The 12,576-nt window shown below is 42.0% G+C and overlaps 2 protein-coding genes across 4 annotated transcripts in view; both read right to left on the bottom strand.

Annotated features, from left to right (window-relative positions):
• The window catches only part of LOC105510145 (protocadherin beta-17-like), a 2,458-nt gene extending 463 nt beyond the window's left edge, over positions 1–1,995 (bottom strand). The window contains exon 1 of the mRNA XM_011939776.1: positions 5–1,995. Within this exon, the coding sequence (XP_011795166.1) occupies positions 5–1,845 (1,841 nt within the window). The 5' untranslated portion in view covers positions 1,846–1,995. The remainder of the gene's footprint in view (positions 1–4) is intronic.
• Positions 1,996–4,386: 2,391 nt separating this feature from the next.
• On the bottom strand, positions 4,387–8,508 carry PCDHB6 (protocadherin beta 6). 3 transcript variants are annotated; one of them, XM_011939683.1, is made up of 2 exons: positions 8,487–8,508; positions 4,387–7,590 (listed from the first exon to the last, which is right to left on the bottom strand). In XM_011939683.1, the coding sequence occupies exons 1-2, from the start codon at positions 8,506–8,508 to the stop codon at positions 5,228–5,230; spliced, it is 2,385 nt and encodes a 794-aa protein (XP_011795073.1). In that variant the 3' UTR covers positions 4,387–5,227. The 3 variants fall into 3 exon arrangements, with proteins under 3 accessions (XP_011795073.1, XP_011795074.1, XP_011795072.1); XM_011939684.1 differs by lacking the exon at positions 8,487–8,508 and having other exon boundaries at positions 4,387–7,375; positions 7,581–7,846; XM_011939682.1 differs by lacking the exon at positions 8,487–8,508 and having other exon boundaries at positions 4,387–8,013.
• Positions 8,509–12,576: the final 4,068 nt, after the last annotated feature.

The raw sequence follows: 12,576 nt of genomic DNA, 5'->3' as shown, positions 1-12,576 counted from the left end.
CAGCCCGGGCTCCGTGGCCTTTAGCAGCTGGTAGGACAGCCAGGCGTTCTGGCCCGAGTCGCCGTCCACTGCCACCACCTTGGTCACCAGATAGCCCGGCTCGGCCGCCCGGGGCACCAGCTCGATGCAGGGCGCGGAGCCATTCTGCAGCGGGTACAGCACGAAGGGCGAGTTGTCGTTGGTGTCCAGCACCAGCACGCGCACCAGCGCCTCGCTGCTCAGCGCCGGGAAGCCGCGGTCTGCGGCGCCCACGCGGAACTCGAACGCCTGCAGGGCCTCGTAGTCCAGCGATCGGAGGGCGAACAGTTGGCCGTTGTCTGTGTTGATGGAGACCAGGGAGGCGAGGGGCAGGTGCGGGTCCTGGGGTGGCAGCAACGAGTAGGTGACCTGGGCATTGGTGCCTGAGTCTCTGTCTGTGGCGCTGACGCTGCCGATGTGCAGGGCGGGGCTGTTGTTCTCGCGGACGAACAGGTTATAGGAGGTTTGGGTGAAGGCGGGGGCGTTGTCATTGACGTCGGAGACCCGCACGGTTATGTTGTACTCGGTTTTCAGCCTGGGTGTCCCCAAGTCTGTGACAGTAATGGTGATGTTGTACTCGGCCCACCTCTCTCTGTCTAGCGCTCCTTCTGTTAACACGGTGTAGAAATTTTCTAAGGTAGGCTTTATAAGGAAAGGGAGGTGGTCTTGGATGGAACACATCATTTTTCCATTGTTCCCAGAGTCTGGATCCGAAATTCCGAAAACAGCGACCACTGTTTCTGGGGAGTTTTCTGGGATATCACTGATGAGTAAGGACACGGTAAGTTCCGGTGCGTTGTCGTTTATATCCATCACTTCTATGGCTACGGTGCATTTTCCTGAAAGACCCCCACCGTCTGAGGCCTCAACTTCCATATGATAAGATTGAATTTCCTCAAAATCCAACGCCTTTTTTAGTCTAATTTCTCCTGTGATTGAGTTTATTTCAAAGGCCTGAATGATTTGATTTGAGTATTGAAAAAATGAGTAGGAGAGCTCCCCATGGGTCCCAGCATCTAAATCCCTGGCAGAGACAGTGATGATGAGGGAACCTACAGGGGTGTTTTCTGGGACCTGCACCTCGTAGAGCCGCTGAGTAAATTCAGGGACGTTGTCATTGATATCTACAATCACTATGAGAACATGGGAAGTCCCAATTCTGGGCGGTGACCCACCATCCAGCGCTGTGAGGGTTAACCTGAGCTGCGGCTGCTCCTCGCGGTCCAGTGCTTGATCCAGCACGAGCTCTGGGTATTTCTTGCCGTCGCTGTGATTGCGAGTGAAAAGGTGGAAATAGGAGTTGGTGCTAATTGTGTAGTTCTGAACTGTGTTGCTACCTACGTCCAAATCTTGAGCTATTTTCAGAGGAAATGAAGTCCCTGGATGGCTGCCTTCAGAGATTTTCAGGAGGATTTCATTTTCCAAGAATTCTGGGGCATGGTCATTTACATCTTGGAGCTGTAGTTCACCTTGAATAAACTGCACCGGATTTTTCAGTAACATCTGGAAATGCAGTATACATGGATCTATGTCACTGCACAACTCCTCCCGGTCCAATTTTTCTTTTAGGAGCAAATTCCCACTCTTCCGTTCGAGCTGCAAATACTGTTTGTTCCCTTTGGAAAGAATCCGGGCGCCCCTTGCGGCCAGTTCCCCTACACCCAGCCCCAGATCTTTTGCTAAGTTGGCCACAAAAGAGCCGCTGTCCCTCTCTTCTAGAACTGAATACTTAATGGTAGCGCTGCCCGCCTCCCACAGTAGTAATAAGAAAATAATGGTGGTCACTTGCCTTTTCTCTGGTGCTTTGGGGAGCGGCGTCTCCATCATTCCTCAGGGTCCAAAAGATGCAGTATTAATCACAAAACAATTGCTTTACAGCCAACTCAGCTATCTTGATTTAAATATCTTGAGTTAGTTCTTTTTAACATGGACCGACATGGGATGGCTGCCTCTCTGAAACCTTCTATCCCCAGTGGTGAAAAAGTGTTTCCTTTTCGAGTTGCCAGAAAACCCGCACAGCTTTTAAGGAGACACTGATGCTGCAGTTTTTCACTCTTAGCCTGCAGCGCCACCAAGCGTTCTGCTTTACAACTTCAGATAATTTTCATTTCAAAGCACACTGTATACTGTGATAGCTAAAACATAAAGCAGGCCTTTTAGGTCATAGTTTGTTATATACTCCCTTTCCCCCTGCCTACTATGTGGCCTTGTTCAGGTAGCTAAGAATGGTTGTTACAGCAAAAGTAATGTCTATATCTATATTCATCTTCCTTATAAAGGTGCAAGTTCAGCACACAAAACTCTGCTCCAGGCAAATTCATTTATTAACAAGTATTTACCTGTATGGACATTCATGTAGCTTCTTGGGATAATACAGTAAATGAAACATAAAAATTCTTGCTCTTGGAGAATTTCCATTCTATTACAAAAATGCTAATTTGTTCTATTTTACTGGAAGAAATCATGAACTTTCAAAATCTAGTTTCACTCTGAAATTGTGATGTGCCTGTAACTCCTGAAAGAAAATAAAAATATTGTTTCTTGTTAGTCTCTGGTCTACATAACCATTGGGATTTTTTTTTCTTTTTTTTTTTTTTTTTTTTTTTTTTTTTTTTTTTTTTGAGACATGGTCTCACTTTGTTGCCCAGGCTGAAGTGCAGTGGCCTCAATCTTGGCCCACTGCAACCTCTATCTCCTAGGTTCAAGCGATTCTCCTGACTCATCCTTCTGAGAAGCTGGGACTACAGGTGCGTGATAGCACACTAGGCTAATTTTTGTAGTTTTAATAGACAAGACATTTCACCATATTGGCCAGGCTGGTCTCAAACTCCTGGCCTCAAGTGATTCGCCTGCCTCAGCCTCCCAAAGTGCTGGGATTACAGGCATGAGCTACCATACCTGGCCACCATTTAGGATTTTTTTCCTTTATAAATTTATTATGTGCAATGCCCAGTGAAATTTAGAGAAAAAGGTGGTTTGTCTTACTAAAAATCAATATAGGCCAGGTGTGTTGGTTCACACGTGTAACCCCAACACTTTGGGAGGCTGAGGTGGATGGATCACTGGGGGCCAGGAGTTCTACACCAGCTTGGCCAATATGGTGAAACCTCGTTTCTACTAAAAATATGAGAATTAGTCAGGTATGGTGGCACACACCTGTAGTCCCAGCTACTCGGGCAGCTGAGTCAGAAGAATCACTTGAACCTGGCAGGTGGAGGTTGCAGTGAGCTGAGATCATGCCACTGCACTTCAGCCTGGGTAACAGAGCAAGACTCGTCTCAAAAAAAAATTAAAAAATCAATATAAGCTCAGAATCTAGGCAATGTCTTTTCTACAAATGTAAAGAAGACAACAAAGTTGACAAAGTCAAAAATACACTTTCTGGGGAAGGGTATTGACCTGTCTGCATTGGACAGGATACCACCCCAGTGTACATTCTCTAGGATTAAGGGATGGGGATATTGAAAAACACTACTGCTTCAACTAAAAGCCAAGTGACTGGAGTGAGGACAACGGAAGAAGGAATCTCACCAAGGAAGAATGCTATTCTAAGGAGAAGAGGGTATATATCTGAGAACACAAAACAGTAAATGTTCTCCACACTCATTTAATCAGTTGGTAATCATCCATGACAGTCAGTTCACTTATCTGGACACAAAACACAGTCAAATGTAACTTAGTTCAGCCCAGTTCCACTTCAATTAAGGATAAAAATAAAATAGTTGGCCAGGTGTGGTGGCTCATGCCTGTAATCTCAGCACTTTGGGAGGCTGAGGCGGGTGGATCATGAGGTCAGGAGTTTGACACCAGCCTGGTCAAGATGGTAAAACCCCATCTCTACTAAAAATATAAAAATTAGCTAGGTGTGGTGACATGCACCTGTAATCCTAGCTACTAAGGAGGCTGGGGCAGGAGAATCACTTGAACCTGGGAGGCTGAGGTTGCAGTGAGCCAAGATCGTGCCACTGCATTCCAACATGGGCAACAAGAGCAAAACTCCGTCTCAAAATAAAATAAAATAGTCACTGAATGGTCATTTTAATATACATTGCTTACCTTTGATGGAAAGTTGAAAGAGGGATTTTTAAATGAAATATCACAAATACAACTGACACAAATAAGATTAAATATGGGCTAAACTGTGAAAGTAAATGGTTTTATGGTTAATACAGGCAAATGATGCTTACACAACACTAGAAGGGAAAATCTGATGTTACCAAATAACCTGTCACTAATACGTTACTTAGATTTTGGTAGATACCAAATATCTTGAGAAAGTGAGAGGAGGAGCTTGGCAAATATAATTTGAAAGCCTTTCAACTTTCAAATCGTTAAACAAAGACAAAAAGGTAAACTGTGCTGTTAAGAATTTTATTTTCTGTAGTGGTATGTAGGGTGAGTAGAAGAGTCAAGAGTGTTTTCTGTTTTGAAGGAAAGCAATAGTGATTTGACTAAGAAGTGATATTTCATACTTTCACTCATTGGCAAGGATATTTTATTGTACAGAGGATATTAGCATTTTGCTGTAGATACAATAGTTTTTTTAAAAATCAGTACTAGAATGTTAGTAATGTTCAGCAAATATTTATTAAGCATTTATAATTGGTCGACTTTTTTTTTTTTTAAAGACCATCATGTTCTTACATGAGGCTCACAAACTAATGTGTTGACATTTCAGTAAAGTCTATAGTCACAAAAATTTTGGATTGACTATTATGGGATACTAAAATATACATAAGTATGAATGGCTACTTTAGTGTTTAGTCACCATTAGTTCTTATTTTTAGTGTTACACACTGTAGGAGTTACTGCAAAATGAGACACTGGAGGATTAAATAACATTAAATACTCACATTTTAAAAACATCCTACATAGCAGTAGTGAAACAACTCTTACCAATAGCTAGAAATACAATCTTACTTAAGGATTTACAATACTTTTTTTGGGTGGGGGAAGAATAGATAATTTAATTTCAAAAGTTTAAAAGTATGCAAATAAAAATTTACTTTGTGTTCATATTGTCAAGTACCCTCAAGTGAAGTAATAAACTCCTAAGCATGAACAGGAAATACTAAGACACCCAGTATCTTACTTTATATAAAATTTCAACCTAAAGAATAGAGGTAAAATAAAAAAGAAACAGAACATGTAACTTTAAGTTAAAATAGATCTCCAAACATAAGTAAGATTTAGTAAAATGATCCCACATTTAACTAAATGGGAAGCTATTCGGAAAGGTGGGGGTTTCTTCCATTTCTCTCTCAGTGCCCTGAGGAGGGAAGTTGGGGATAGTCGGCTTCAGGAACTTGAACTCATTTGTTCCTGAGCCTCCCATCAGACACACCTCGTACTGGTAGCTCTGGGACAGGGTCCTGCTGCCGCTCACGTCCACCAGATGCCCTGGAAAGGGGCCCTCGGGCACCGAGCAGCGACCCACCGAGGCCGCCCTGCTCCTCCTGCACAGCCGCACCGCCACGAACAGGAGCACCGACAAGAGGAACAGCGACGACACCGAGGCCAACGCCACCACCAGGTAGACGGTGAGCGAGTCGGCCTGGGCCTGGGCCGGGGCCGCCTCCGGGAGCGGTAGGTAGGGCTGGGAGAAGCCGTCCACCAGGAGCACGTGTAGCGTGGCGGTGGCCGAGCGCGGAGGCTCGCCATTGTCCTTGACCAGCACCACCAGCCTGTGCTTGGCCGCGTCGCGCTCGCTCAGCAGCCTGGAGGTGCGCACCTCGCCATTGTGCGCCCACACACCGAACAGCCCGGGCTCCGTGACCTTGAGCAGCTGGTAGGACAGCCAGGCGTTCTGGCCCGAGTCGCCGTCCACTGCCACCACCTTGGTCACCAGGTAGCCCGGCTCGGCCGCCCGGGGCACCAGCTCGGTGCAGGGCGCGGAGCCGTTCTGCAGCGGGTACAGCACGAAGGGCGAGTTGTCGTTGGCGTCCAGCACCAGCACGCGCACCAGCGCCTCGCTGCTCAGCGCCGGGGACCCGCGGTCTGTGGCGCCCACGCGGAACTCGAAGGCCTGCAGGGCCTCGTAGTCCAGCGACCTGAGGGCGAACAGGTGGCCATTGTCCGCGTTGATGGAGACCAAGGAGGCGAGGGGCAGGTGCGGGTCCTGGGGCGGCAGTAGCGAGTAGGTGACCCGGGCGTTGGTGCCTGAGTCTCTATCTGTGGCGCTGACACTGCCGATGTGCAGGGCGGGGCTGTTGTTCTCGCGGACAAACAGGGTATAGGAGGTTTGGGTGAAGGTGGGGGCGTTGTCATTGACGTCGGAGACCTGCACGGTTATGCTCTGCTGGGTTTTCATCCTGGGTGTCCCCAAATCAGTGACGGTGATGGTGATGTTGTACTCGGCTCTGCTCTCTCTGTCCAGTGCCCCTTCTGTTAACAGGGTGTAGAAATTCTCCGCGGAAGGTCTTAGTAGAAAAGGGAGATTGTTTTCTATTGAACAAATAACCTGTTGGTTACGCCCAGAGTCTGCATCTGAAACACTGAAAACTGCCACGATGATCTCTGGCAAGTTTTCTGGGATGGGGCTGATGAAGAACGACATGGTGAGTTCAGGGGCGTTGTCATTCACGTCCAGGACCTTGACGACTAAAGAGCATTTTCCTGATAGGCCCCCACCATCTGTAGCCTCAACATCCACGTCATAAGACTGAACTTCCTCAAAATCCAAAGCCTTTCTCAACCGAATTTCTCCTGTGATTGCGTTTATTTCGAACGGTTGGTTGATGTCATCGACTTGAAACAGGGCGTAAGATACCTTCCCAAACGATCCTGCATCTAAATCTCTGGCTGAGACGGTAATAACCAGAGAGCCGAGGGGATTGTTTTCAGGGATTTGAGCCTCATAGAGCTCCTGAGCAAACTCGGGGATGTTGTCATTGATGTCCAAAACCTGAATGTGAATCTCGGAGGTCCCTGACCGGGGCGGAGACCCACCATCCAGCGCGGTGAGTATTAGCATGAGTCGGGGCTGCTCCTCGCGGTCCAACGGTTTGTCCAGCACCAGCTCCGGGAACTTCCTGCCTTCGCTGCGATTGCGGGTGAGAACGTGGAAGTGAGGGTTGGAGCTGATTGTGTAGCTCTGAAGGCCGTTGCTGCCAGTGTCTAAATCGTGTGCCATTTTCAAAGGAAATATCTTTCCTGGCATAGTAATTTCTGATATTTTCAAGAGCATTTCTCTGGCAGGGAATTCCGGGGAGTGGTCATTTATATCTCTGACTCGCAAGAAAGCCTGAAAAAACTGCAAGGGATTTTCCAGTAACACTTGGAAAGGTAGCAAACACGGCTCAGTGGAGCCACACAGTTCCTCCCGGTCCAGTTTTTCATTTAGCAGTAAATCATAGGTCTGTGGATCAAGCTGCAAATGTTGTCTGTTCCCTTTGAAAACAACCCGAGCGCCCCGTGCAGCCAGCTCCCCCACCTTCAGTCCCAGGTCCTTTGTCAAGTTGGCCACAAACGTGCCACTTTCTGTCTCCTCCAATACGGAATACTGAATCGATTCAGAACCTACCTCTCCCCAAAGCATCAATAAAATGAAGAACGCCACTTGCCTTTTCTTGTTCTGTACTTTAGTTTGCATCATGTCTATTGTCTGATTACAGAAGAAAAATCCTTTTCAGCTCCCAATCACCACATCCACCGTCGACCCTCTCAGATGTCTTTGCAGAGATTTTTAAATTCGTTCTTACAACTTGTCTGGCGACGACTGCCTTCCCGGACACATCTATCTCAGCTTTAGCTGTAAATGTGGTCTGTATTTTCACCTGGCTTCTGGGTGAAACAGAGTCCACCGAGTCTGCAGAGCTTTCATTCACTCTCTTAGCTTGTACCGCCACCTCGCGTTCAAACTAATAACTTCATGAAATGTTTCAGGTCAATAGCATTTCCGAAATCTGAGCATTATAAAGACTTTTAAGTCGAGTCAGTGTTTCTCAGACTGAGTGCGTGGACCACATGCATAAATAATTGCTTGCGAGCTTTGGTTTCTTTGTGTGTACGTTTTTGCTTTTAAGCCAATTCCTGGGTTCACTCCCCTCTAGAACTTGAATCAAATTCCCTGGTGGTGCTAATTAAGGAGAAAGATTGAAGTGCAGATTCTACACTTCAATCTTTCTCCTTTGATTCTTCAGCAGTGCAATTTATCTCTGATGAGCCATTTAATCCATGAGTCCAAGAGGTACACTATTTAATTGTCCCAACAAACAATGCAAAACAATGAAGTTTGTTAGCAACAATAATGGTAAAATAAACAATAAATTATCTAAATTATACACTCATAAATGGCATGAACAAAAAACTTACTTTGTTATATAGTTACGCCTGCACAGTAAAAAGAACAATTAGGCTATTAGGAGGGCAACTGAGGAAAAGAAGTATTTATGATACACGTATATAAGTAAATTAAAGTATTTAAAAGAGGGACTAGAAGCAATCAAGTATTTGTCATAAGCATTTTAGGATTCTACCCCATTTTTGCATGGATAGAATTAGGCATTGTTTTAAGAGCTTGTGCATTTTATTTTAACTTTTTTGATCAAATTCCCCTCTTACGTTATTTAATCAAGTTCCAAATATATTACCCTGTTGTACAAACATGACGTAGTGCAGAAAACAAACATTCAAGAATTACCTTCACCATCTTCTCACAGCAAAAAGAACACCAAGTCCTATAAATACAGGCAAAATTAAGGTACTGTAAAAAAGGTGAATTACATTTGAGTGAATGCCATGGAATTCAATGATGGAATATTATGGCTATATCCACTCCCATCTCACTAGTTTCTGCTCAGATACATTGGAACATGTATCTCTAAACAAGCTGAAAATGTGTGAAATAGATTAGTGCACATAGAAGAGGCAAAATATGCCAAACAATTCAATTCATTTCAGATTGATTTCATATTTATTGAGAGGTGAAATCAATTGAGCTCAAACAAAGTTCACTTCCGGTAAGAGCCAAGGTGATAAAAGATTAAAAATCAGGATATTTTCAAATACATAAACTCTAGGTAAAATAAATGAGGCTAAATAAAATCTGAACTCTAAATAGCTGAGATGATCTTATAGTTCAAAATCACCTCTATGTAGCCAGAAAAACAAAAGATTATGAATGTGACCAGCTTCCAGGGTTCACCTGATAGATGCTACTGAGAATACACTGTTTCTTGAGGATGTGAGTAACAAAATGAACCTATGAAGTAAAACCAACAATAATAAACATCTTGGAAGGGTGTCACTTCTTTGCTGAAACAAGGCCATTATTTCCTGCTCAATCTTAAGTGCTTTCTTCTTTCAGTGAGCATTCTGAGTTCTGATTCCAGCTAAACGGCATCCATGAAGTCTTTTATTCACTCTCTTTCTCTGAAGCACCGCCAGGCATCCTCGAATATAGGTTGTTGAATTATTTTTTACTTCAAAGCAAATTTATCAGCGGTACAGTATTTGTCAAACTCCATTTAGATCCTTGAAAAGTCTTTGATAACATTGGTAGTTATATGGAAAGAGGATAATATCTCAAAATACCCAAAAAGATATCAGTCGGGTCTATCAAGATATTGCCTTTTTATAGAAAATGGATTACATTAGATTGTTTCAGGAGAATGTTTCTCTGTTTTGCCCTCTTTTGCTTTGATTTGGTTAGCTAGAGTAGACTGAATTAACTTTGCATTCATAAACATGTTCTCACAAGGACTCATTAACTTAAAATTTTTATTATGGAAAAATTCCAACATATACAAAGTAAACAGAATAAGCCTCCATACACCATCAGTTTCACAACATTCTGTTGTCTCGTTTTGTCTATACCTTTCTCTCCATTCTCTGCTTCCTGTTCAATGATTACTTTTGTATAGTTCTTTTCTTAAGGCAATGTTTACAGAAATTGAAATGCACCAATCTTAACTGTGCCATTTTAAAAAATGGATTCATGTGTGTAACTCACACTTTTTTCAAGATACGGAACATTTTCATCATTCACTGGGAATCATCTTAATCATATTTTGAAGCTCAGTTTTATTAACTGCGGAGCAAAAACCTTGGTCTCGTCTGGACACATGATGCAAAAGTAGACAATGCGAAAAAGCACCATGCCCCATATTCTTTATGCTCGTGTATGCTAAAGTGAAGTGATAGATTAATTTAGCTGGACTGTTACCAGCAAGCTGAAATAGTATTTTAACTGATTGAACGTTGTAAAGTATGTTAAAATTAATTTTATTTAGTTAGCCTGTAATGACAGGTTGAGCAGCCCTTGTCCGAAATGCTTGAGACCAGAAGTGTTTCAGATTTTAGATTTTTTAGATATTAGAATATTCGCATGTACATACTGGGATATCTTGGGAATAAGAACCAAGTCTAAACATGAAATTCATTTAAGTTTCATATATATCTTATACAAATAGCCTGAAGGTAATTTTGTATAATATTTGTAAACAATTTTGTGCATGAAACAAAGTTTGCATTATGTACTTATGTGTGGAATTTTCTACTTGTGGCATCAGATTGGCTCAAAAAGTTTCCGGTTTTGGAGCAGTTCCTATTTTTGGATTTTTGGATTAGGAATGCCCAACCTGTACCTGTACTGCATAGCTGATCAAGCTGATTTCCACTTTATGTTTCAGTTAATCCCATTATAATTTTAAAAAATTATTCAAGTTTATCAAAAGAGAAAGAAAAAGACCTTCAAGGACAAATTGACTCTCTTAAAACTCTTCTTTAGTTATATGGAAAGAAAACACAGTAATACAGGGAAAAGTTAGAGATGATATATAAGCAATCACTTAAAGAAACTCAATTTACAGGAGATATGCTGCAAGGAAGTTGAAAATATAAAGGATTTGATACTAAATCACACTTGAAATCTGAAATGATTGGGTAAGACGCTTTGTCAGTATTGCTAGAGGTTTGTCTTTTTTTTTAAATGTTTTTTGAAGAACTAGTTTTTTGTTTCTTTATTGCTTTCTCTATTTGCTTTGAATTTTCTTGATTTCTTCTATTATCTTTGTTATTTCCTTCTTTCTGAATCCTTCAGGTTCATTTTCCTCATATTTTTCTAGATTCTTGAGGTAGAAGCTTGAAACTGATAAACTGGTGGGTGACCGATTTGAAAATTTTCCTCTTTTCTAATGTACATATTTAGTGCTATAAAATTTTCCTCTCTGCACTGTGTTAGCTATGTCTCACAAAATTTGATGTGTTGTATTTTCATTTTCAATTCAGGTCAATGTATTTTTAAATTTCCCTTGAGATCTTCTTTTTGATTCATAGATTATTTAGAAGTACGTTGCTACATATCCGAGTATTTGAAGGTTTTCCTCTTACCTTTCCGTTATTCATTTTTAGTTTAATTTCATTGTGCTTAGAGAACCCACTCTGCGTGATTTCACTATTAATTTGGTTGAGGTTGGTTTTACGGCTGAGGTTGTGGTTATCTTACATAGGTTCTGTGAGCATTTGAAAATAATGTGTATTCTGGTATTGTTTATTCTGGTGTATTCTGGTATTTTTTATTCTGGTATATTCTGGTATTGGAGTGTTCTGGTGTATTCTAGTATTGGAGTGTTCTGGTGTATTCTGGTATTGGAGTGTTTTATAAATGTTAATCAGATGCTGTTAGTTGATGGTATTATTGAGTTCTTCTGTATCGCTGCTGATTTTCTGCCTTGTTGGTCTATCAATTAATGAAGGTCATTGAAGTCTCCAATTGTAATTGTGGATTTCTCTATTTCTCCTTCTGTCAGTTTTTGCTTCATACATTTTGCAGTTTTGTATATATACATTTGGGATTGCTATGTTTTCTTCTTTTATCATTATACAATATCCTGCTATGTCCCTGATATGTTCCATGCAGTCTCTGATGATTTTCTTTGCTCTCATGTCTACTTTATATGATGATTTTCTTTGCTCTCATGTCTACTTTATATGACCTTATGGCTACCCCTGCTTTATTTATTAATTTATTTAGTTAGTTATTCTTATTTTTATTTATTTATTTATTTTTGAGACAGAGTTTTGCTCTTGTCTCCCAGACTGGCGTGCAATGGTGTGATCTCAGCTCACAGCAACATTCACCTTCCAGGTTTGAGCAATTCTCCTGCCTCAGCCTCTGGAGTAGCTGGGATTACAGGTGCCCGCCACCACAGCAGCTGATTTTGTATTTTTAGTAGAGACGGAGTTTCACCATGTTGACCAGGCTGGTCTCAAACTCCTGACCTTAGGTTATCCTCCTGCCTCAGCCTCCCAAAGTGCTGGGATTATAGGCGTGAGCCACTGCACCCAGCTCCTGCTTTATTTTTTCATTAATAATTGTATACATTTTTGTCTTTTTACTTTCAAACTGCATATATCATTATATTTGAAATTAAGTTTGATACATATAGTTGGGTCATAATTTTTCAAACCCATTCTCCCCATGTTTTTGTTTTAACTGATGTGCTCGAACGATTTACATTTAACATAATTATAGATTAGTAGAGATTAACTCTGCCATTTTTTGTTTCCTGTTTGTTTTCTCTCTTTTTTTGTTTGTTTCTCCATTTTCATTTTTCT

This window comes from Colobus angolensis, unplaced genomic scaffold (genome assembly GCF_000951035.1).
Source record: "Colobus angolensis palliatus isolate OR3802 unplaced genomic scaffold, Cang.pa_1.0 Scaffold183, whole genome shotgun sequence".
NCBI classification, from domain to species: domain Eukaryota; kingdom Metazoa; phylum Chordata; class Mammalia; order Primates; family Cercopithecidae; genus Colobus; species Colobus angolensis.
This window is presented reverse-complemented; position numbering and strand designations above follow the sequence as displayed.

Bases quoted from the DNA above. Each gene is read 5' to 3' on its own strand.
- PCDHB6 (XM_011939683.1), bottom strand. From the start codon at position 8,508: ATGCAAAAATGGGGTAGAATCC. The intron at 7,591-8,486 runs TAAAATGCTTAT...CTAAAGTACAGA, and splicing joins GCAAAAATGGGGTAGAATCC to ACAAGAAAAGGCAAGTGGCG.